The following is a 22,175-nucleotide window of genomic DNA, read 5'->3' on the forward strand; positions in this document are numbered from 1 at the left end:
GTCTGTTCTCAACATTATAGGATTATTTTCATATCATGATTCTCTAAAAAAAATACAATAAAATGACTATTTACATAGCTTTTACAACACATGAGGTATTTTAGTAACCTACTTTTTATTTTTACTTTTACAAAAGCTTTGGGTTGGTGAAAAATTAAGTAATCTAGGCATGATTTACGGGATGCAGGAGGATGTGGATAGGTTACATGCAAATGTCATTTTATAAAAGGGACACAGCATCTGTGGATGTAGGTATGCTTACGGGGTCTGGAACCAATCCCCTGCATATGGTTAGGGGATAACCATATTCAAAAGAAACATCTTAAGGCTTTACCATGTGTTTGCATTCATGAGGCTTATCTCCTATGTGATTTCTTTCACGTTTTTGAAATGAAATAAAATTAATGAATGCTTTCCCACATTTATAGAGTGTCTCTCCAGTGAGTCCTTTCATGTCTATGCAAGGAACTGAGAGAACTCAGTGCCTTCCCACATTCCTTACATTCATGCATCTTCTCTCCAGTGTGAATCCTTTCATGTCCTCGAAGGAAACGAGAACGAGTGAAGGCTTTACCACACTGTTGACATTCATAAGATTTCTTTCCAGTGTGAATTCTTTCATGTCGTAGAAGACAAGTGAGCCAAGAGAATGCTTTCCTGCATTCCTTACATTCATACGGCTTCTCTCCAGTGTGAATCCTTTCATGGACTTTTAAGTTACCAAAATGACTGAAGGCTTTCTTACATGTTTTACACTCGTAAGGTTTTTCAGCTGTGTGAGTCCTTTTATGTTGAGAAAGGTATGTGAAACAACTGAATGCTTTCCCACATTCCTTACACTCATATGGCTTCTCTCCAGTGTGAGTTGTTTCGTGATTTTGAAAGGAATAGAAATCAATAAAGGCTTTCCCACATTTACATTTGTAGGGTTTCTCTCCAGTATGGGTTGTTTCATGTCTTCGAAGGGAACTAGAAATACGGAAGGCTTTACCACATTCTTTACATTCATAAGGTTTCTCACCAGTATGAGTCCTTTCATGTCTTTGAAATACACTGGGATAAATGAAGGCTTTCCCACATACCTTGCATTTATGAGGTCCATCTCCAGTGTGCATTATCATATGACTTCGAAAGCTTGAGCGATGAGATAACGCCTTCCCACACTGCTTGCATTCATAGGGTTTCTCTCCAGTGTGAGTTCTTTCATGACTTTGCAGTGAACTAGGACAATCGAAGCCTTTCCCACATATCTTACATTTATGAGGTCCATCTCCAGTGTGCACTATCATGTGTCTTTGAAAGCTTCCCAGATGATGAAACGCTTTCCCACATTGCTTACATTCATAGGGCTTCTCTCCAGTGTGAGTTCTTTCATGTATTCGAAGGGAACTGGAAACAGTGAAGGCTCTTCCACATTGTTTACATTTATAGGGTTTTTCTCCAGTGTGAGTTCTTTCATGTCTTACATAGGAACTATAATCAGGGAAGGCTTTAGAACACTGCTTGCATTCATATGGTTTCTCCCCTGTATGTGTTCTTTCATGTCTTAGATAGGAACTGTAAATAGGGAAGGCTTTAGAACACTGCTTACATTCATACGGTTTCTCACCAGTGTGAGTTCTTTCATGCATACGAAATAAACTAGGCCAAAAAAAGGATTTCCCACACAACTTACATATATAAGGTCCACCTCCACGTTGTACTATTATGTGTCTTCGAAGGTTTCCCGAAGAACTGAAGGTTTTCCCACACTCCTTACAATCATAGCGTTTCTTTCCAGTGTGAGGTCTTTCCTGTGTTTGAAAGGAGTGGTGATAATTGAAGGCTGTCCCACATTGTTTATGTGTATGTGGCTTCTCTCCATATTCCTGATGCTCATCTGGTTTGTGTCCAGCATCAAATGTGATATAGCAATTAAGGAATGAACAACCCATGATGACTTCTCCATGCATACTACTTTTACATGGATCTACTCCAGGAGTTTTTTCATTCACAGTATTATCTGGAATCTGGCTACTTTCACTGAATCTCTCTATGATATGACATCTGTAAAACATGAGAAGTATATTAATAAAGGTTTATTTATAAATGACTTTATATTTATTAGTAGGTACTGGATTTACATTTTTACATCATCATGCAACGTGTAGGCTTCATGCACTGCTCGAACGCGAAAGGACTGAATGTTGTACAAGATAACTTGACCCCAGCTGTTTTCTTGACAATGATAAACACATGGAATTCTTTTTTTTTGAGACAGAGTCTCGCTCTGTTGCCAGGCTGGAGTGCAGTGGCATGATCTCAGCTCACTGCAACCTCTGCCTCCCAGGTTCAAGTGTTTCTCCTGCCTCAGCCTCCCGAGTAACTGGGACTACAGGCATGTGCCACCACGCCCAGCTAATTTTTGTATTTTTAGTAGAAATGGGGTTTCACCATGTTGGCCAGGATGGTCTTGATCTCTTGACCTTGTGATCGCTTGCCTTGGCCTTCCAAAGTGCTGGGATTACAGTCATGAGCCATCGCGCCTGGCCGAATTCTTAATATTGTTTCTAAGGGAACTATTTTTGCAAACACTGAATAGTTATGTCACATTTAAGTATATGTTTCTGGAGAAAATTTTATAGGAATAAATAAGTTTATACTGGGCTTGTTCATTTTCTTTGCCTAGTTGTATAATTTCCTGTCATCCTAAGAACTACTCCACAGATATGTCTTTCTCTTATAAGTGCAAATTACCTTAGGCTCCTCCTGGGATTTTTGTGCTGATCTTCAATGTTTGTGTCTTCCCATTTCATTCCTAAAAGGTGGACACAGAAAAAACACTGTAGATTATTATAAAATTCTAAAATCTACAAGATTTTATGTACAATGGAATCATGCGTGATTCATTCACTGAATTATAGTTGACTCTTGAACAACATAGGTTTGTACCTCACAAGTCCACTTATTTTATTTTTTTTAAGATGGAGTCTCACTCTGTCACCCAGGCTGGAGTGCAATGGTGCAATCTTGGCTCACTACAACCTCCGCCTCCCAGGTTCAAGCCATTCTCCTGCCTCAGCCTCCCAAGTAGCTGGGACTACAGGTGTGCACCACCACACCCAGATAATTTCTGGATTTTTAGTAGAGATGGGGTGTCAGGCAGGTTTCGAACTCCAGACCTCAAGTGATCTGCCCGCCTTGGCCTCCCAAAGTGCTGGGATTACAGGCGTGAGCCACCCACCTGGCTCACAAGTCCACTTATATATGAATTTTCTTCAGTCTCTGCTACCCCTGGGACACCAAGACCAATTCCTCCTCTTACTCAGCCTACTCAATGAGAAGACAATGAGGATGAAAACCTTTATGATGATCCATTTCAACTTAATGCAGAGTAAATAAAGTTTATCTCCTTTAAGATTTTCTTAACATTTATTTTCTCTAGCTTACATTATTGTGAGAATATAGTATGCAATATATATGACAGACAATATATGTGTTAATCAATTGTTTTTGTGACCAATAAGGCTGCCAGTCAACTGAAGGTTAAGTTGTAGTGAACAAAAAGTTATATGAATATGTACAACTGGTTGGGGACTCGGCACCCTTTAACCCTGTGTTGTTGAAGGGTCAACTATATCCCCTTTCCATATTTCAAATCATTCCACAGCATTGATGACCAAGAAAAAAATGTCTCTAATTGACTAAGTGAAGACATAATGTCATTTTTACCTATACAGTCCAGGTTCCTAATGGTTTCCCACATCACATCTCTGTACAGACTCTTCTGTGATGGACCCAGCAAAGCCCACTCTTCCCGGGTGAAGTTCACGGCCACATCCTCAAAGGCTACTGAATCCTGAAACATCCCATATGTACAAAGGGGGAAAGTTGAGACTGATAGTACCAAAAATGTACACCCACTTCATAAACTCTGCATGATACTATTGTTTCTAAGCAATGATTCAATGACATGGTAAATCCACCCTTATTCTCTATCTACACTCACTTTCTCCAACACAGCAATTCTGATGCTAGAATTGAATGCTGTTGTACAAATAATAGTCAAATAGGAACAAGTCTCTTTTTGATTACTTAAGCGAGTGAATTTTATTGCCAGGATCATTCCTAATGTCTACTTTATAGTGGGTCTGTAATTCCTGTCGTGACAAAGTCCTACTACTTACTGTGCAAGAATAGGAGTCCTGAGATTGTATATATTTACAAACGCTGGTTAACAAAATTGGATCCTTCGTGTACTCTAGGCGCTGGGTTTATAGAGGGTCTCCACCAACATAACTAATAACAGGCGCTGAGTGTGCATAAACTGTTTATGGAGAAAGTATAGTATTTGCTTAACTCTTATCTTCTCTTGGGGAGCTTGGAATTTTGTTACATGCTCAGCAGTGGGAGCATAGCTGATCAGCCAATGCTAGGTTTGAATGTTTGTCCCCACCAAAATGCATGCTGAAACTTAATCCCCAATGCGACAGTAATGAAAGGTGGGGCTTGAAGAGGTTATTGGGTCTTGAGGATTTGGATCTCAAGAAAATCAAGATTAATCTATTCTTGGATTAATGGCTTGAAGAATAAATGGGTAGTGACGGAGTTGGACTTATGTCCCTGTGAGAAGAGAAAGAGACCTGAGCTAGACACTCAGCTCCCTCATCACGTGATGCCCTGTGTCACATAGGGACTCAACAGTCTCCACCAGCAAGGAGGTTCTCACCAGATGTCCAGCCTTGACCTTGGACTTCCCAGCCTCCAGAACTACAAAATACATATATTGTTTCATTTAAATCATCTAGCTTCAGGTGTTCTGTCATAAGCAACAAAAAACACACTAAGGTAGACACAAGGAAACACTCTGGGCACTGAGTCTCTAATGAATGACATCCATAAATAACTGTTCAAAATGTTTATTGCAACATGTTACTTGGGGATGCAGCCCATCCTATGTGATTACGCTAAGACAGAACATTTAGAAGCTGGCAATAGGTTTCCTCTAGATCAAATGTAGCAAAGCAAGACAAAAGACTAATAAAATATACTTCACCATCCCAATGCAAGAATTTTAAACTTTTTATTAGGTAATGTCAAAGGAGAACAATGGGGACAGATTGCACATGTTCTTAGAAAGAACTCAACATTACCTCTCATGAATATCGATAATATTCCCTAAATAGCTAAATCAGACCTTTAGTAGTCAACAAAAAAAGATATCCCCAAAACTAATAGAAGTCACAAATGTATAAAAATGCTAAAAACTTTCTCACCAACAAAGTGACAGCTTTACAAGAACAGATAAAGAATTTTTTTTTTTTTTTTTTTTTTTTTTTTTTTTTTTTTTTTTTTTGGAGACAGAGTCTTGCTCTGTTGCCCAGGCTGGAGTGCAGTGGCATGATCTCAGCTCACTGCAGTCTCTGTCTCCCAGGCTCAAGCAATTCTCCTGCCTCAGCCTCCCGAGTAGCTGGGATTACAGGGGTGTGCCAGCACACCCAGCTAAAACATTTATGATGATTCATTTCAACTTAATGCACAGTAAATATAGTTTCTCTTCTTTATGATTTTATTAACATTTATTTTGTCTAGCTTACTTTACTGTGAGAATATAGTATGCAATACATGTGACAGACAATATATGTATTAACCAATTGTTTTTGTGACCTATAAGGCTGCCAGTCAACTGAAGGTTAGTTGTGGTGAACAAAAAGTTATATGAATATGTACAGACCTCAAGATTAAATGAGAAAAAAAATTGTATGAAAGACAAAATTAGTCTTTTAAACAGTAACAAGGTCTTTTTCAGATTTAATGAGATGAGAATTTTCTTAAGTAAGAAAATAAAGGCTGAGCACAGTGGCTCACACCTATATTTCCAGCATTTTGAGAGGCCAAGGCAAGTGGATCTCTTGAGCCCAGCAGTTCAAGACCAGCCCGGGCAATATGGTGAAACGTGATCACTACAAAAAATACAAAAATTAGTCCAGGTGTCGGGGTGCATGCCTGTAGTCCCAGCTACCTGGGAGGCTGAGGTGGGAGGATCACCTGAACCCAGGGAAGTAGAGGCTGCAGAGAGTCTGGATGACACCACTGTACTCTAGCCTGGGCAACAGAATGAAACCCTGTCTCCCCTCAACCTCCCAAAACGAAGAAAAGAAAGTTGGTCCCAAATGAGGAGTCTTCCAAATTCAACTCTATTAAAATTAGGCATAGTGGCTCACACCTTAAATTCCAGCATTTTGAGAGGCTGAGGTGGGAGGATCCCTTGAGCCCAGGAGTTTGGGGCTGCAGTGAGCTGTGATGGCGCCACTGCACTCTAGCCTGGGGTCACGGAGCAAGATTCTGTCTCAAAGAAAAAGTCCATCAAACTGTAGAATGAAATAAAAAGATAAACTGCCATCTGGAAAGAAATACTAGCAATCCCTCCATGTGAAAACTGGTTAGTATGTACAGTATGCCTAAAAACAAAAAGAAAGGCCAGGCACAGTGGCTCATGCCTGTAATTGTAGCACTTTGGGAGGCTGAGGAGGGCAGATCACTTGAGGTTGGGAGTTCAAAAACAGCCTGAGCAACATGGCAAAACCCTGTCTCTACTAAAAATACAAAATTAGCTGGGCATGGTGGCGGATGCCTGTAATCCCAGCTACTCAGGAGGCTGAGGCAGGAGAATCGCTTGAGCCCAGGAGGCAGAGGTTGTAGTGAGCTGAGATCGCTCCATTGCACTCCAGCCTGGGCAACAAGAGTGAAACTCCATCTCAAAAAAAAAAAAAAAAAAAAAGAGAAACAAGGCAATAATATCCAAATAAATTAAACATGAAAAAAGACTGAAAATTATTTCACAGAAGATGAAAGATCACAAAGAAAAAAATGCTCAATACCAATGCTAATCAGCAAAAACCAATGGAGATACATAAAACATAAATCTTTACAAGGCATAAACACCCACACATACATGGTCTGAGAGTTGATCTACACCTGCTATTAGGATTTCCTCATAAATTTAAACTATCCATAATCTACAATACAATTTTTTTCCCAATGAATAGTATCCCAATGAGTTAAAAATTCACGAAGTGTTAGCACTTAGGGACAAAAAAAGAATATTTTCAACAACATCATAAGGTTAACCTGAAAGAACTCAAGTCCCACGAACAGTGAAATGTGTGAGGACTTGGTGACCCACAGCCTCAGACAACAGCATATGTCAAACAGATTGAAGCAAATAAACAAATCAAAAATCTTTTCATCGTATTTTCTCCCCTCTCCTTTCATCTCTTCATGTCTTTGGAGTCAATTAAATATTTTTCATTATTCCAATTTGTTTATTTTCTTTGCATTTTAGTTCTATTTTTTTGCATTACATTTTAACAAGCTGCTCCCGGGAAGCGGTTCTCATACTTTATTTGCATTACAAGCATCTGGAGGACTTAACACAGATTATTGGATCCTATCCCCAGAATTTCTTTTTAGTCTTTTTTTTTTTTTTTGACAGAGTCTCGCTCTGTCGCCCAGGCTGGAGTGCAATGGCGCAATCTTGGCTCACTGCAACCTCCACCTCCCGGGTTCAAGCAATTCTCTTGCCTCAGCCTCCCACGTAGCTGGGATTACAGGTGCCCATCACCATGCCCAGCTAATTTTGTGTATTTTTAGTAGAGATGGGGTTTTGCCATGTTGGCCAGGCTGGCCTCGAACTCCTGACTTCAGGTGATCTACCCGCCTTGGCCTCCCAAAGTGCTGGCATTACAGGTGTGAGCCACCACACCTGGCCCTACCCCCAGAATTTCTAATTCAGTAGGACTAGAGTACAATCCTGAAATGTGCATTCTGTTTTAAATTTTGATGTTGTTTGTACATATTCACGGGGTACAGATGTAATGTTGCCACAATGATATAGTGCATTGTGGTGAATGAAGTCAGAGCCTTCGGTGCATCCATCACTGCAGCAAGGCACATGTACCCACGAAGCAACCGCCTATCATCCACCATCCTCCACCCTCCTAGAGTCTCCACTGACCATCATTCCACAATCTGCTTCCACGTGTACACATTATTTACACGTGGGAGGTATATTTGCCCACTTTTTTTTTGTTTTTTTGTTTTTTTGTTTTGAGAAGGAGTTTCGCTCTGTCGCCCAGGCTGGAGTGCAGTGGTGCAATCTAGGCTCACTGCATCTTCCGCCTCCCGGGTTTAAGCAATTCTCTGCTTCAGCCTACCAAGTAGCTGGAATTACAGGCACCCACCACCATGCCCGGCTAAATATTTTTGTATTTTTAGTAGAGATGGGGTTTCACCATCTTGGTCAGGCTGGTCTTGAACTCCTGACCTCATGATCCACCCGCCTCGGCCTCTCAAAGTGCTGGGATTACAGGCGTGAGCCACCCACCCAGCCTATTCGCCCACTTTTAAGTGAATACATGTGGTATTTGTCTTTCTGTGTCTGAATTGTTTTGCTTAAGATAACTGCCTCCCAATCCATCCTTGTTGTCACAAAGGACGTGATTTCATTCTTTTTCATGGCTGAATAGTATCCTAATGAGTATACACACCACATTTTATTTATCCAATCCTCCACTTAGGTCGATTCCGTATCTTTGCTTCGTAAATAGTGCTGCAATATGCAGACGAGTGCAGGTATCTTTTTGATGTATTGATTTCTTTTCCTTTGGATAGATACCCAGTAGCAGGATTGCCTTTTCAGCATAATACTGAGGGTATATTAATGGTAATATTAACTAACTGAAAAGAGGCAAAACTATGCTTCTAGATAAACACACACTGAATTTATAATGAAAAACAAAATACAAACTCTAGGTCAGTTATGCTTCTGACCTGTAGTGTCTTACCTCACACAATTTCTGACAACAAACGTATGGCATTTGCTGAACACCAATTCTCCAACAAAAACTGGTATCCACTCAACATTAGTACAGACCCCACAAGTTGAGGGTTGAGTATCACAACCCATCAGCTGCCAGGCAGATGCCAGTGGCAAGCCCCAGAGACCATCCTTTTAATCAAATGTGTATAAAACCAATGACTCCCTCCTCAGGGTCAATAATGTGCAAAGCCAACCCACAGAACTCAGCAAGTCACTCTGCTTAAGGTTATCAGTTTGTTACAAAGGATATCTCAAGAATAGCCAAAAAGAGAGAGGCACAGCAAAGGAAGGGGAGGGATTGGCAAACCTTCCCCTCTGGGCTGACATTATCCACCCAGCACATCCAAATACATTTTTTATTATATCACAGACCCAGATAAATTCTCAGATTCATAAACCCTTTTTCCATCAGGCAGAATCAAATGGTGTCTTTCTCTAAATCAGCTGTGACAGACTTTTTAATTTGTACTCTGATTATACCAACTGAGTGAATGCAAAACCAGGCTGCTGATAATGTTGAATTTTACCCAAGCCCTGTAATTCTAGTAAATAAGTAAGATGACAGAAAATCACCTCAACTCCCCAAGCCCAGTTCTTTGTGTTCTGGACAAGCAGCCGTAAAACAAAACAAAATAAAAGCACCCTTTGCTTACATAGATTATGCCCCTCCCCCGTTTTCTAAACTATAACTCGGCCAGATAAAGAACCTCCAAATTGCCTGTAGTCCCAGCTACTCGGAGAGGCTGAGGCAGGAGAATGGCGTGAACCCGGGAGGCGGAGCTTGCAGTGAGCCGAGATTGCGCCACTGCACTCTAGCCTGGGCGACAGAGCCAGACTCCGTCTCAAAAAAAAAAAAAAAAAAAAAAAAAGAACCTCCAAATTCCCATTTTTTATCTTATGATTAGCTGAGCAGTTTTGTCTTCACTGATCATACTGAACAAAATACATCTAAAGAAAACTTTGCTTAAGTTTCTCTCCTTGATCCAGGACCGTGAACTTTCACCCATCCTCAGCCTGAGTCAGCACAAAACCCCTCTTTCATAACCCATCTTAAGAACAGACTTAGGTCAGAGTAAAACAGCCTCTGATCTAGAATCTGATTCTCGGCCGGGCATGGTGGCTCACGCCTGTAATCCCAGCACTTTGGGAGGCCGAGGCAGGCGGATCATGAGGTCAGGAGATCAAGACCATCCTGGCTAACATGGTGAAACCTCACCTCTACAAAAATACAAAAACTTAGCCGGGCGTAGTGGCACACGCCTGTAGTCTCAGCTACTCAGGAGGCTGAGGCAGTAGAATCACTTAAACCCAGGAGGCAGAGGTTGCAGTGAGCTGAGATCACGCCACCGCACTCCAGCATGGGCAACAGAGCTCTCGAGACTTCATCTCAAAAAAAAAAAAAAAAAAAAAAAAAAAAAGAATCTGATTCTCACCCTCTATCCTTGCCCTCCCCTTCGCATCTTCCTTCTAATCTTGGTTGCTCTACCCTTAGCAAGAAAAAAACTTTTCTGCCCAACCTTAGAGATGCCTCAGATCTTTTTTTTTTTTTTTTTTTTGAGACCGCGTTTCACTCTTGTAAGCCACCGCGCCCGGCTGGGATGGGATGCCTCAGATCTTATACTTGATGCTTTCCCCTTTTGCAGTACTCCTTTAGAATGAAGTCACTTAGCTAAATCCAGATTTATTTTACTTGAGAATGTCTAGCGACAGCCCCACAACAGTAACAAATACAATCTCAAACAGGGAATCACCCCAACAGCCTCTGCTTTCTAATGCTCTGCAGCGTCTCTAAGTATAAAAGGCTTCTCCCATGGCTGGAGTGATCAGGAGGCTCCCAGGAAGAACCAGTTTAAGGAGGCCTTCAATAACCTCCCTTTGCAGGCTCAAGATTGGCCTCAACTGGGAGTCACCAGCCTCAGGCCTCTCCACCCCACTCACTTCCCTCCCATGCCTTACATGGATAGTTACTTGGTTTAGTTAGTATTTATTTATTAGTTAGTTTAGTTAGTATTTATTTATTTAGAGATGAAGTCTCACGCTGTCACCCAGACTGGAGTGCAATGGTGCGATCTCGGCTCACTGCAACCCACACTTTCCAGGTTCAAGTGGTTCTCCTGCCTCAGCCTCCCAAGTAGCTGGGACTACAGGTGTGGGCCACCATGCCCATGGTGGTGGTGGGCACCTGTAATCTCAGTTAATCAGGAGACTGAGGCATGAGAATCACTTAAACCTGAGAGGTGATGCTTGCAGTAAGCCAAGATTGTGCCATTGCACTCCAGTCTAGGCAACAGAGAGAGGTTCCATCTCAAAAAAATAAATAAATAAAAAATAAAGGTAGGCTGGGAGCGGTGGTTCAAGCCTGTAATCCCAGCACTTTGGGAGGCCGAGGTGGGAGGATCATTTGAGGTTGGGAGTTCAAGACCAGCCTGATCAACATGGAGAAACCCCATCTCTACTAAAAATACAAAATTACCCGGGCATGGTGGTGCATGCCTATAATCCCACCTACTCGGGAGGCTGAGGCAGGAGAATCATTTGAAACTGGGAGGCAGAGGTTGCAGTGAGCCGAGATTGCGCCATTGCACTCCAGCCTGGGCAACAAGAGTGAAACTCTGTCTCAAAAAAATAAAAAATAAAGCTAAATAGGAAAAGCACAAGTATCTATCCATTTCAGACAGCAAATACCATTTAATTACTACTTTCATAATAATAAAGCATTTAGTAAATTAATAATATTTGAGTTCTTTAGCTGTTGGAAAGTCCTGTGCCACAGAATTTAGCATTAATCTGTCAAGTATACATAACAGGAATAGAACAGTTATCCACTGTCCTAAATTCCCCACCCTAAAAAGGAAAGAAACTAAAGTTTTGGTAAATCTTTATAATTCAATCAAATAACTACCACATTTTCTGTTATTATGTGTTCACTTTTTCTGCAGCCATAAAGAAAGTACAACCAAACATTTTTCCTTAGTCATACTGTCACTGCTAAGCCCTGAAATTCCATTTGAACAATCAGAGAAACTTACCTGACAGGCTCTGGGGGAAAAAAAAGTAAATGAAGGGATTTTTTTTGTTTTGTTTTGTTTTGTTTTGTTTTTCACAAAAATTGGAGGCGGAGGCGGCAGATCACTTGAGGTCAGGAGTTCAAGACGAGCGTGGCCAACATAGTGAAACCCCGTCTCTACTAAAAATACAAAAAAAAAAAAATTAGCCAGGCGTGGTGGTGCAGGCCTGTAATCCCAGCTACTCAGGAGGCTGAGGTGGGAGGATCGTTTGAACCCAGAAGGCAGAGGTTGCAGTGAGCCGAGATCGCGACACTGCATTCCAGCCTGGGCGACAGTGCGAGGCTCCATCTCAAAAAAAAAAAAAAAAAAAAAAAAAAGGAATAGATAGCTACATATATGACCTGTTTTCTGAAATCTAACTATTTCTGGCCTCTGGAAATACTTTCTCTATCAATCTCTAATGATAGGATGCATCTTATAGTTAATAAAACGTTGAAGCTGAAAAGAGTGAATACCTCTTTTCAATGTGACAGCCTCAGGGATGGGCAGTGCTGACTGGAACACAAACAAGTCTAACTCAGGTGTCAGGTCATCCTATCTCCTGGGACATTAGTCCCCCCATCTGCTCAGTAAAGTGCTCAGTGACCACCCCCCACTGCCCCAGGAGATACTGCACTGTGTGCTTTTCAGGCTCGTGCACACCTGACCTGAATGGGAGGTTCTTGCACAACTGGAATGAGTGGGTTCTCCAGTGCTTACATATTGTTTTCTCTCTTCACTAGTCTGAGAGTCAGGAAGGAAGAAATCATTTCTGTCTTCTCCCCCAAATAGGATCATTCAATTGGCTGACCAGCCTTGTGTCCCCAAGGAATGGAAACTGGGGTTGGGGAGGAAAAAGGTGACTGTCCCAAGGGTTAGCTTTTTACAAAAATGATATACCAGAAGATTCCTCCCATCCTACCAAGGGCGTCCAGCTGTTCTCTGTGAGGCCTCACCCCAACACCTCAGGCTGCTCACTGGGAGAAATGACTCAGGGGCTGATATTCACTAGACCCTCCCAGAGACAGAGCAGCTGTGTGTATCTTGGGTCAACCCCAGGCAGTTCTGAAACAGAACCAGGAAAAGACAGAGAGTGGGCTGAGAACACATCACCCCGTAAAGTTTCCAAAGGGGACTCTCAATGTTGAGAAGGTATCCGTACCCAGGGGAAAGAAAAGAAGGAGAGGCTCAAAGGTTTTTTTGTTTGTTTGTTTGTTTTTTACAGTGGAATGTCAGGTTATTCTCTGCTTCCTCACATGTGAAATGTTCAGGAACACAAATCTTTTAAGAAGCCGGCTGGGCGCGGTGGTCACACCTGTATTCCCAGCACTTTGGGAGGCCGAGTCGGGCGGATCACCTGAGGTCAAGAGTTCGAGACGAGCCTGGCCAACATGGTGAAACTTCGTCTCTACTAAAAATACAAAAAATTAGCCGGGTGTGGTGGTGGGTGCCTGTAATTCCAGCTACTCGGGAGGGTGAGACAGGAGAACCTCTTGAACCCGAGAGGCAGAGGTTATGGTGAGCTGACATCGCACCATTGCACTCCAGCCTGGGCAACAAGAGCAAAATTCCATCTCAAAAAAAAAAAAAAGAAAGAAAGAAAGAAAAAAAGAAGCCATCCATTGCTCTCTGAAAACAAAATGAAAATTAAAATACTGGGACTGAAATTTAGCACCGGTGGGGCGGTGGAGGGAGGAGTTCATGATGTTGCTGTGAATTGAGGAGGGAAAGTTAGCCTGCATAAGGCTCTGGAAACCAAGGGAGTTACTACCACCCCTAGGAGGAGTTAGAATGAGGGAATAGGGTAGTGGATTTGAGGCCCTGCTACCCTCATCTCTGAAAAACTCGAAGAGGAATCAGTCACCCTGGGAAGAAGGGACTGGGGACCCCGCAGACCACAGCTCCTCCCGTGCACAAACCCCACGCAAGAATCTGGATTCTGATTGCAGTTAGATATTAACCAGGTACCCTGAGCCCCACTGCCTCTCGGGGGCCGCCTCCCTGAGAGTCAGGTCACAGAAGACGCTGACCGCCGGCTTCCCCATTGTGCCTAGGGATAAGATCTCGGAGAGCTGCTCGAGTTGCCCAAGTTCTTTCTCAGATCTTGAATTTCAACGGAAAGGCTGGCGCCAAGCAGGCTGAAAACCCTACGAGGGAACCCACTCAGCAGGAGAATGTGGTTTCTTCACCTCCCGTCCCAGGATTCGCCCGTCACTTCCCCGCCAACCAGCGACCCCACACCTCAGCCGCCCCTGTCCAGACCCCTAAACACTCTCATCCCCAAACCTCTCATGGAGGCGGGACTGGGGTATTCTACCCCCTCCCCCTATTAAACTGTTTCTGCTGCAGGCCTTGGAGTCTCGGTGCAGTGACTCGGGCCGCGAACCTGTGCCGGTTACAGCCGCACAATCTGGGGAGACGCGGAGCTGCGGGCGTGGAGCTGCCCCAGAGAGGGCGTCGGAGCCGGGGCCGCAGTTGCTGCGCAGAAACGGGACAGGACGCCCGGGGTCCCGGCTGCTGGCCTGGCCCCCACCTCCCACCCTGCGGCTGAGGGGACTGAGGGCCGGCTGGACCAGGGGAACTTAGGTCCGCAGACCCCGCAGTCGCCGCGGGGACGCCCGGGTTCCGCCACAGCCGGTTCTGGCCGGTTCCAACCAGTCCTTCGCCCTGCCTCAGGACGCCAGGCCCCGCACACTCACCATTTCCCGGCTTCCGCGGTGTCCCGGGTTCTCCCCAAGGCTCCCTGCTGCCAGCATAGGACTCAGTGTGACAGTGCCTCCCATTGACCTCCCAGGGCTTCTCTCAGCTACAGAGCCAGGAGCGGGAGCTCAGAGGGGTGTAGAAAGCTCCACCCTCCTCCCGGCAGCGCGCCTGATTGGCAGTTCCCAAGATCTCGCCCCCAACACTGATTGGGTAGAGCTCCAAGTTCCGCCCCCCCAGGGAACTGATTGACAAAAGAAGGATCTTACACAGCTGAGTGGAGCGAGATAAAGCGGTTCCAGACACAGCCCTTGATAGGGTGGGCTTCCTCCCTTCGCTGTGACCTGACCCCTCCCAGGGGACATTTGCATTTAAGCGGAATTTCCTGCCTGTACTCAGTGGGCTCTTCCTGCTCCTTCTTCCTGGACGGGGACCCACAAGTGTGTGCTGGGAATTCGAGACTCACTGCCCAGTGGAGCCATCCCCTGGCCTCAGAGCGGCAGGGGAGCCCGAGGCCACACAAACCACACTGAAGCAGGAGGGAAGGCCTGGTGTCCTCCAGGGATCAGGAATTTAGGATGAGGCTGCTGGCTCCATGGTCAAGCCTTTCTCCCACCTTATCTCTCAATCTACTCATTCTCAGACCAGAAAATAAAAACACATCAACAATGAAATAAAATTGTTAAATGCATGGAAAATCTGGAAGTATATGGCAGTAATCTTCTATAAAGGAATCAAAAGAAGGGAAAAGAAAAAACCTGAATTAGTTCAGAGAAATTTCAGCCACAGTTCAGCAGGAAACCCCCTTTCAGGAGGTTAAACATACTTTCAAGCTTAGAAGGCAGATTCTGACTCCTGAAATTGAGTCCCAGAGTGTGTAACCAGCAGCTTAGCAGCTGAGTCTCAAACCACGTTTTAAACCTTTTTTCTTCTTCTTTCCCTTTTCCTCTTTCCCCTCTTGATCTCAAGATAATAACTTCGAGATAAACTGCATAGATGTTAACTCTCATCTTAAAATACAGCCTCAGAATGTGCTGTGAACCTCCACTCCCTTTCCTTTCCCATACTACACTGCTATGCCTTATGCACATTTATTTTTATTTTATTTTTTTGGAGACAGAGTCTCACTCTGTCACCCAGGACAGACTGTAGTGGCACAATCTCGGCTCACTGCAACCTCCGCCTCCCAAGTTGAAGCAATTCTCCTGCCTCAGCCTCCCGAGTAGCACGCTGGACTACAGGTGCACGCTGCCATGCCCAGGTAATTTTTTTGTATTTTAGTAGAGATAGGGTTTCACCATGTTGCCCAGGCTGGTCGTGAACTCCTGAGCTCAGGCAATCCACCCGCCTTGGCCTCCCAAAGTGTTAGGATTACAGGCGTGAGCCACTACGCCTGGCCTATGCACATTTATTGACCTAAATACGTATTAAGCACACACCATGCTCTCTTATTTGGTCATATATTTCCTTAGAAGCTTCAGGGGTTGGATCTTGATAGGTACCAGGCACCTCTGGAATTCTCTCTCCAACAAAAGATTACTTCAAAGACGGAAACCACACCCAGCTGAAGAGTGACTACTATCGGGGGAACCAGCCCCCAATACTTCAACGTAGGTTCTATTTTCCCAAAGTGTCGGCCCATCTGAGAAATAAAGAGAAAGAGTACAAAGAGAAGAATTTTACAGCTGGGCCTCCGGGGGTGACATCACATATCGGCAGGTTCCATGATGCCCACCTGGGCCGCAAAACCAGCAAGTTTTTATTAGGGATTCTAAAAGGGGAGGGGGTGTACGAACAGGGAGTAAGTCACAAAGATCACATGCCTCAAAGGGCAACAAAAGATCACAAGGCAAAGGCAAAATTAGAATTACTGATGAGGGTCTGTGTCCTGCTGTGCACGCATTGTCTTGATAAACATCTTAACAGGAAACAGGGTTCGAGAGCAGACAACCAGTCTGACTAGAATTTACCAGGCTGGAACTTCCCAATCCTAGTAAGCCTGAGGGCACTGCAGGAGACCAGGGCGTATTTCAGTCCTTATCTCAACTGCATTAAGACAGATACTCCCAGAGTGGCTGTCTATAGACCTACCCCCAGGAATGCATTCCTTCCCCAGGGTCTCAATTATTATTATTTTTTTTTTTTTTTGAGACAGCGTCTCATGCTGTGTCCCCCAGGCTAGAGTGCAGTGGCACGATCTCGGCCCACTGCAACCTCTGCCTCCTGGGTTCACGCTATTCTCCTGCCTCAGTCTCCCAAGTAGCTGGGACTATAGGCACGTGCCACCACATCCGGCTAATTTTTTGTATTTTTAGTAGAGACGGGGTTTCATCATGTTAGCCAGGAGAGTCTTGATCTCCTGACATTGTGATCCACCTGCCTCGGCCTCCCAAAGTGCTGGGATTACAGGCGTGAGCCACCGCGCCTGGCAGGGTCTCAATTATTAATATTCCTTGCTGGGAAAAGAATTCAACGATATCTCTCCTACTCATACGTCCATCTACAGGCTCTCTGAAGAAGAAAAATATGGCTTTATTCTGCCCGACCCCACAGGCAGTCAGACCTTATGGTTATCTTTCCTTGTTCCCAGAAAATCGCTGTTATTCTCATCTTTTTCAGGGTGCACTGATTTCATATCATTCAAATACACATGTTTTACAAAAAATTTGTACAGTTAATGCAATCATCACGGGGTCCTGAGGTGACATACATCCTTAGCTTACAAAGATGACAGGATTAAGAGATTAAAGTAAGACAGGCATAAGAAATTATAAAACTATTAATTTTGGGAACTGATAAATGTCCATGAAATCTTCACAATTTATGTTCAGAGACTGCAGTAAAGACAGGCATAAGAAATTATAAAAGTATTAATTTTGGGAACTGATAAATGGCCATGAAATCTTCACAATTTATGTTCTTCTGCCGTGGCTTCAGCCGGTCCCTCCGTTCAGGGTCCCTTACTTCCCACAACAGACTACAAGATTGACTGCGACTAATTTATAACTTGGCAGGATCCATGAAGGAGTAGTCCCTTCACCAAATGGGACAATAATTCAAGAGGGGCAACCAGAGCAAGTCACGCCACCTGGTACCTCTAGCCCCGCTTGCCTCTTCTGCATTCCAAAACCTTTCTTTAAAAATCCCTGGGTTCTCTCCACAAGTTGAACAGTGGAATTGCTTTCTGCTCTTCCTCTGCTAGGACAGATAATAAAGAAATCTCATTGCCTCTTATCACAACTCGTTATTATTTTGACTTCTTTCCACAAGCGGCGAGAAGCCAGACCCTTTTGCCAGTTACAAGTGGGATCAGCACCTGGTGATGGGGCAGGGGCACTGAAGGATTTAGGGATGAGGGAGCTCAACTTGCCCTCCTGTGTCCTCTGCACAGTGTTTCTGCTCTCTCCTTCAAGACTTTAAATATTAATGAATGAAATGCTCCAATCAAAAGCCAAGGTATTAGAATTTGAAAATATAAAGATTTCCCATATTTATATGAAATACAAGTGTCACTGATAAACTGAGTTCTTTCTCTAGTTTGTATGAGTCACAAAGAAAGAATACCTAATGGAACAAAAAAAAGGCAAGCAGGATTTATTTTCTGGCCAGAGAAGGAGAAGGGGTCAGAGTCAGCTCTTGCTCCGAAGACACTTCCTCCTCCTAGAGCTGTGGGAAGCTGGGGAATTTTAAGCAGCTAGATATGGGATGGGGACATCTGTAATATGGGCAGAAAGGAACTTCAGATGTGTAGGCACAAATCATAAACATGTCTCTTTATACCACACATGTTCAAAAGGCCAGCCGGGTGCAGTGGCTCACGCCTGTAATCCTAGGACTTTGGGAGGCCAAGGCGGGTGGATCACCTGAGGTCGGGAGTTTGAAACCAGCCTGACCAACATGGAGAAACCCCATCTCTACTAAAAATACGAAATTAGCCAGGCGTGGTGGCGCATGCCTATAATCCCAGCTACTCGGGAGGCTGAGGCAAGAGAATCACTTGAACCCGGGAGGCAGGGGTTGCAGTGAGCACTCCAGCCTGGACAACAAGAGCGAAACTCCATCTCAAAACCAAACAACGGGCCAGGCACGGTGGCTTACACCTGTAGTCCCAGCGCGTTGGGAGGCTGAGGTGGGCAGATCATGAGGTCAGGAGATCGAGACCATTCTGGGTAATAGTGAAACCCTGTCTCTACTAAAAAAATAAAATAAAATACAAATTAGCTGGGCGTGGTGGCACATGCCTGTAATCCCAGCTACTCGGGAGGCTGAGGCAGAAGAATCGCTTGAACCCAGGAGGCAGAAGTTGTAGTGAGCTGAGATCGTGTCACTGCACTCCAGCCTAGCGACAAAGCTAGACGCCATCTAAAAAAAAAAAAAAAAAAAAAAAACGCAATGAGAAAGCTGCCGTGACTTTCTTCTATGGGTGGGGATTTTCATCTTACAATAAGGTATCAATGATCTAAACCAGCAGTTCCTAACCTTTTTGGCACAGGGACTAGTTTCTTAGAAGATAATTTTTCCATGTACTGGAGTGGGGATGGTTTTGGGGTGATTCAAGTACATTACATTTATTGTGCACTTAAATATTATTACATTGTAATATATAATGACGTAATTGTACAGCTCGCCATAATATAGAATCAGTGGGAGCCCTGAGCTTGTTTTCCTGCAACTAGATGGTCCCATCTGGGGGTGATGGGAGACAGTGACAGATCTTCCAGAATCTCACAAGGTGCATGCAACCTGGATCCCTCATGTGCGCAGCTCACAATAGGGTTCGTGCTCCTATGAGAATCTAATGTTGCCTCTGATCTGACAGAAGGCAGAGCTCAGGTAGTAATGTGAAGAGGCTGTAAATACAGGTAAAGTTTTGCTCACTTACCCGCTGCTCACCTTCTGCTGTGTGGCCTAGCTCCTAACAGGCCACAGTCTGGTACCGATCCACGGCCCAGGGATTGGGGATCCCTGATCTAAAGGCAACAAGGGGTCACTGGTTCTGGTTTACTCTGGTTTTGAGCAGAGTTAATATCTTATTTATCTTATTATTAAGATTATCTTATTATAATAATTATCTTATTCTGATAATTGGCAAAGGGTCCTGAAGCTCCCAGGCCATCTAGAGTCCTAGTAAGCTAGCATACCTAAAGATAAACAGACTAGGAAAAAAAAATGTTATCCACTTTTTCAGAAAATAATTAGCAGCTGGGCATGGTGGCTCACGCCTGTAATCCCAGCACCTTGGGAGGCCGAGGCGGGTGAATCACAAGGTCAGGAGTTCGAGATCAGCCTGGCCAACACGGTGAGACCCCGTCTCTACTAAAAATACAAAAATTATCTGGGTGTGGTGGTGGGCGCCTGTAATCCCAGCTACTCGGGAGGCTGAGGCAGGAGAATCACTTGAACCCGGAAGGCAGAGGTTGCAGTGAGCTAAGACCGCACCATTGCACTCCAGCCTGGGCAACGGAGTGAGACTCCGTCTCAAAAAAAAAAAAAAAGAAGGAAAGAAAAGAAAAAGAAAATAATTAGCCATTTCAGCTGTTTTGCTTTCTCAGCTATTTTTCCAGGACTGGCCCAGTAACAAAAGTACCAGATATAAAAGCATCATGAACTGGAAGCTGGAACCCACGGCTAAAAAGAAAGAAGCCAAACATCAAGTGTAATTCAATGAAACAAAATCTTGAATCAACTTGTGAAAATTGTGGTGTTTCCTGACAAGACAAATGGGCAAGTTTGAAAAACAAGAAAAAAAATGATGTCTGATTATAACTAATGAATAAATGATATTCATGCCTTTAAAAATTACACACACATGCACACACACACTCACAATCTATTATCACAAGACTCTGTTCTCTCTCTGAAGGATCAACTATCTTTCTGTAAGATGCTTCATCAACCTTTCACATTAACTGCCTTTGGAGTAATATTATATACTTACTTTTTCCTAGACAGTTGTGAAAACAGGGTGCAGTGGGTCAAAGGTGGTGTCAGGGGTTTATGTACAGATTGTGCATATTTTTACAAATTGCGGCAGTTAACTAGTTCTTTACTGTGTTGATTTAAATTCTTACAAAAGCTTCCAGACAAAAATAAACACTCACATAACCATGAGGAAAAAATTCAGAATAGAATAGAGTCCAGAAATAAGGCCACACACCTATGACCACCTGATCTTGGACAAAGCTGACAAAAACAAGCAATGGGGAAAAGACTCCCTATTCAATAAATGGTTCTGGGTTAACTGGCTAGCCATAGGCAGAAGACTGAAGCTGGATCCCTTCCTTACACCATATACAAAAAATCAACTTAGGATGGATAAAGACTTCAATGTAAAACCTCAAACTATAAACACCCTGGAAGAAAACCTAGGCAATACCATCCTGTACACAGGAACAGGCAAAGATTTCATGGCAAAGACAACAAAAGCAATTGCAACAAAAGAAAAACTTGACAAGTGGGATCTAATTAAATTTAAGAGCTTCTGCACAGCAACAGGAACTATCAACAGAGTAAACAGACAACCTACAAAATGGGAGAAAACATCTTCAAACTATGCATCTGACAAAGGTCTAATATCTACCACCTATAAGAAACAAATTTACAAGAGAAAAACAAACAACACCATTAAAAAATAGTCAAAGGACATGAATAGACATTTTTCCAAAGAAGACATACATGCAGAGGCCGGGGGTGGAGGCTCACACCTGTAATCCCAGCACTTTGGGAGGCCAAGGTGGGCGGATCACCTGAGGTCAGGAGTTTGAGACCAGCCTGGCCAACATGGTGAAACCCCATCTCTACTAAAAATACAAAAAAATTAGCCAGGCATGATGGCGGGCACCTGTAATCCCAGCTACTTGGGAGGCTGAGGCAGGAGAATCGCTTGAACCTAGGAGGTGGAGGTTGCAGTGAGCCCAGATAGCGCCACTGCACTCCAGCCTAGGTGACAAGAGCGAGACTCTATCTCAAAAAAAGAGAGAAAAAAGAAATACACTTCAATCAATGCAATTATCTAGAGGAATATAAAATAAAAGACAAATTTTTATTAACTGATTTCATCAAAAAACACTACCTATTCAACTCATGAATTTATGTGTCAAGAGAACTTATTTACAGAATTATCTCATCTCGATGTGCTTTTTTCTGAAAGTAAGATGTAGGAATCCATAGTCCAGACCCACTTTAAGCAGGAGGCACTGATAAAGACAATAGAGTTATATCTTTTACGACAATTCTTTGATGTTCCAAATTTTCTGGCACATTTTGCATGAGTGAATTTGGATCTGAGTTTTCTTTTCTTTTTTTTTTTTTTTTTGGAGATGGAGTCTCGCTCTGTTGCCTAGGATAGAGTGCAGTGGTGCAACCTCTGCCTCCGGGGTTCAAGCAATTCTTCTGCCTCAGCCTCCTGAGTAGCTGGGACTATAGGCACATGCCACCATGCCCAGCTAATTTTTGTATTTTTAGTAGAGACAGGGTTTCACCATGTTGGCCAGGATGGTCTTGATCTCCTGACCTCGTGATCTGCCCACCTTGGCCTCCCAAAGTGCTGGGATTACAGGCGTCAGCCA

General features: G+C 43.6%; 3 protein-coding genes across 3 annotated transcripts in view; all 3 read right to left on the bottom strand.

Moving 5' to 3' along the window:
* The window catches only part of LOC116478512 (zinc finger protein 563), a 32,747-nt gene extending 32,127 nt beyond the window's left edge, over positions 1–620 (bottom strand). The window contains 1 exon segment of the mRNA XM_058425197.1: positions 503–620. Within this exon segment, the coding sequence (XP_058281180.1) occupies positions 503–592 (90 nt within the window). The 5' untranslated portion in view covers positions 593–620.
* LOC116478503 (zinc finger protein 44) overlaps positions 1–1,544 on the bottom strand; it is a 96,218-nt gene extending 94,674 nt beyond the window's left edge. Inside the window, exon 1 of the mRNA XM_032169778.2 lies at positions 1,340–1,544. Coding sequence (XP_032025669.2) covers positions 1,340–1,459 — 120 coding nt within the window. The 5' untranslated portion in view covers positions 1,460–1,544. The remainder of the gene's footprint in view (positions 1–1,339) is intronic.
* LOC116478502 (zinc finger protein 442) lies at positions 1,463–14,716 on the bottom strand. The gene is given in 5 exon segments (XM_058425198.1): positions 1,463–1,557; positions 1,676–2,046; positions 2,737–2,797; positions 3,712–3,838; positions 14,607–14,716. Coding segments are annotated over 5 exon segments (738 nt in total). The 5' UTR covers positions 14,691–14,716.
* Positions 14,717–22,175: the final 7,459 nt, after the last annotated feature.

This window comes from Hylobates moloch, unplaced genomic scaffold (assembly GCF_009828535.3).
Source record: "Hylobates moloch isolate HMO894 unplaced genomic scaffold, HMol_V3 SCAFFOLD_12, whole genome shotgun sequence".
NCBI classification, from domain to species: domain Eukaryota; kingdom Metazoa; phylum Chordata; class Mammalia; order Primates; family Hylobatidae; genus Hylobates; species Hylobates moloch.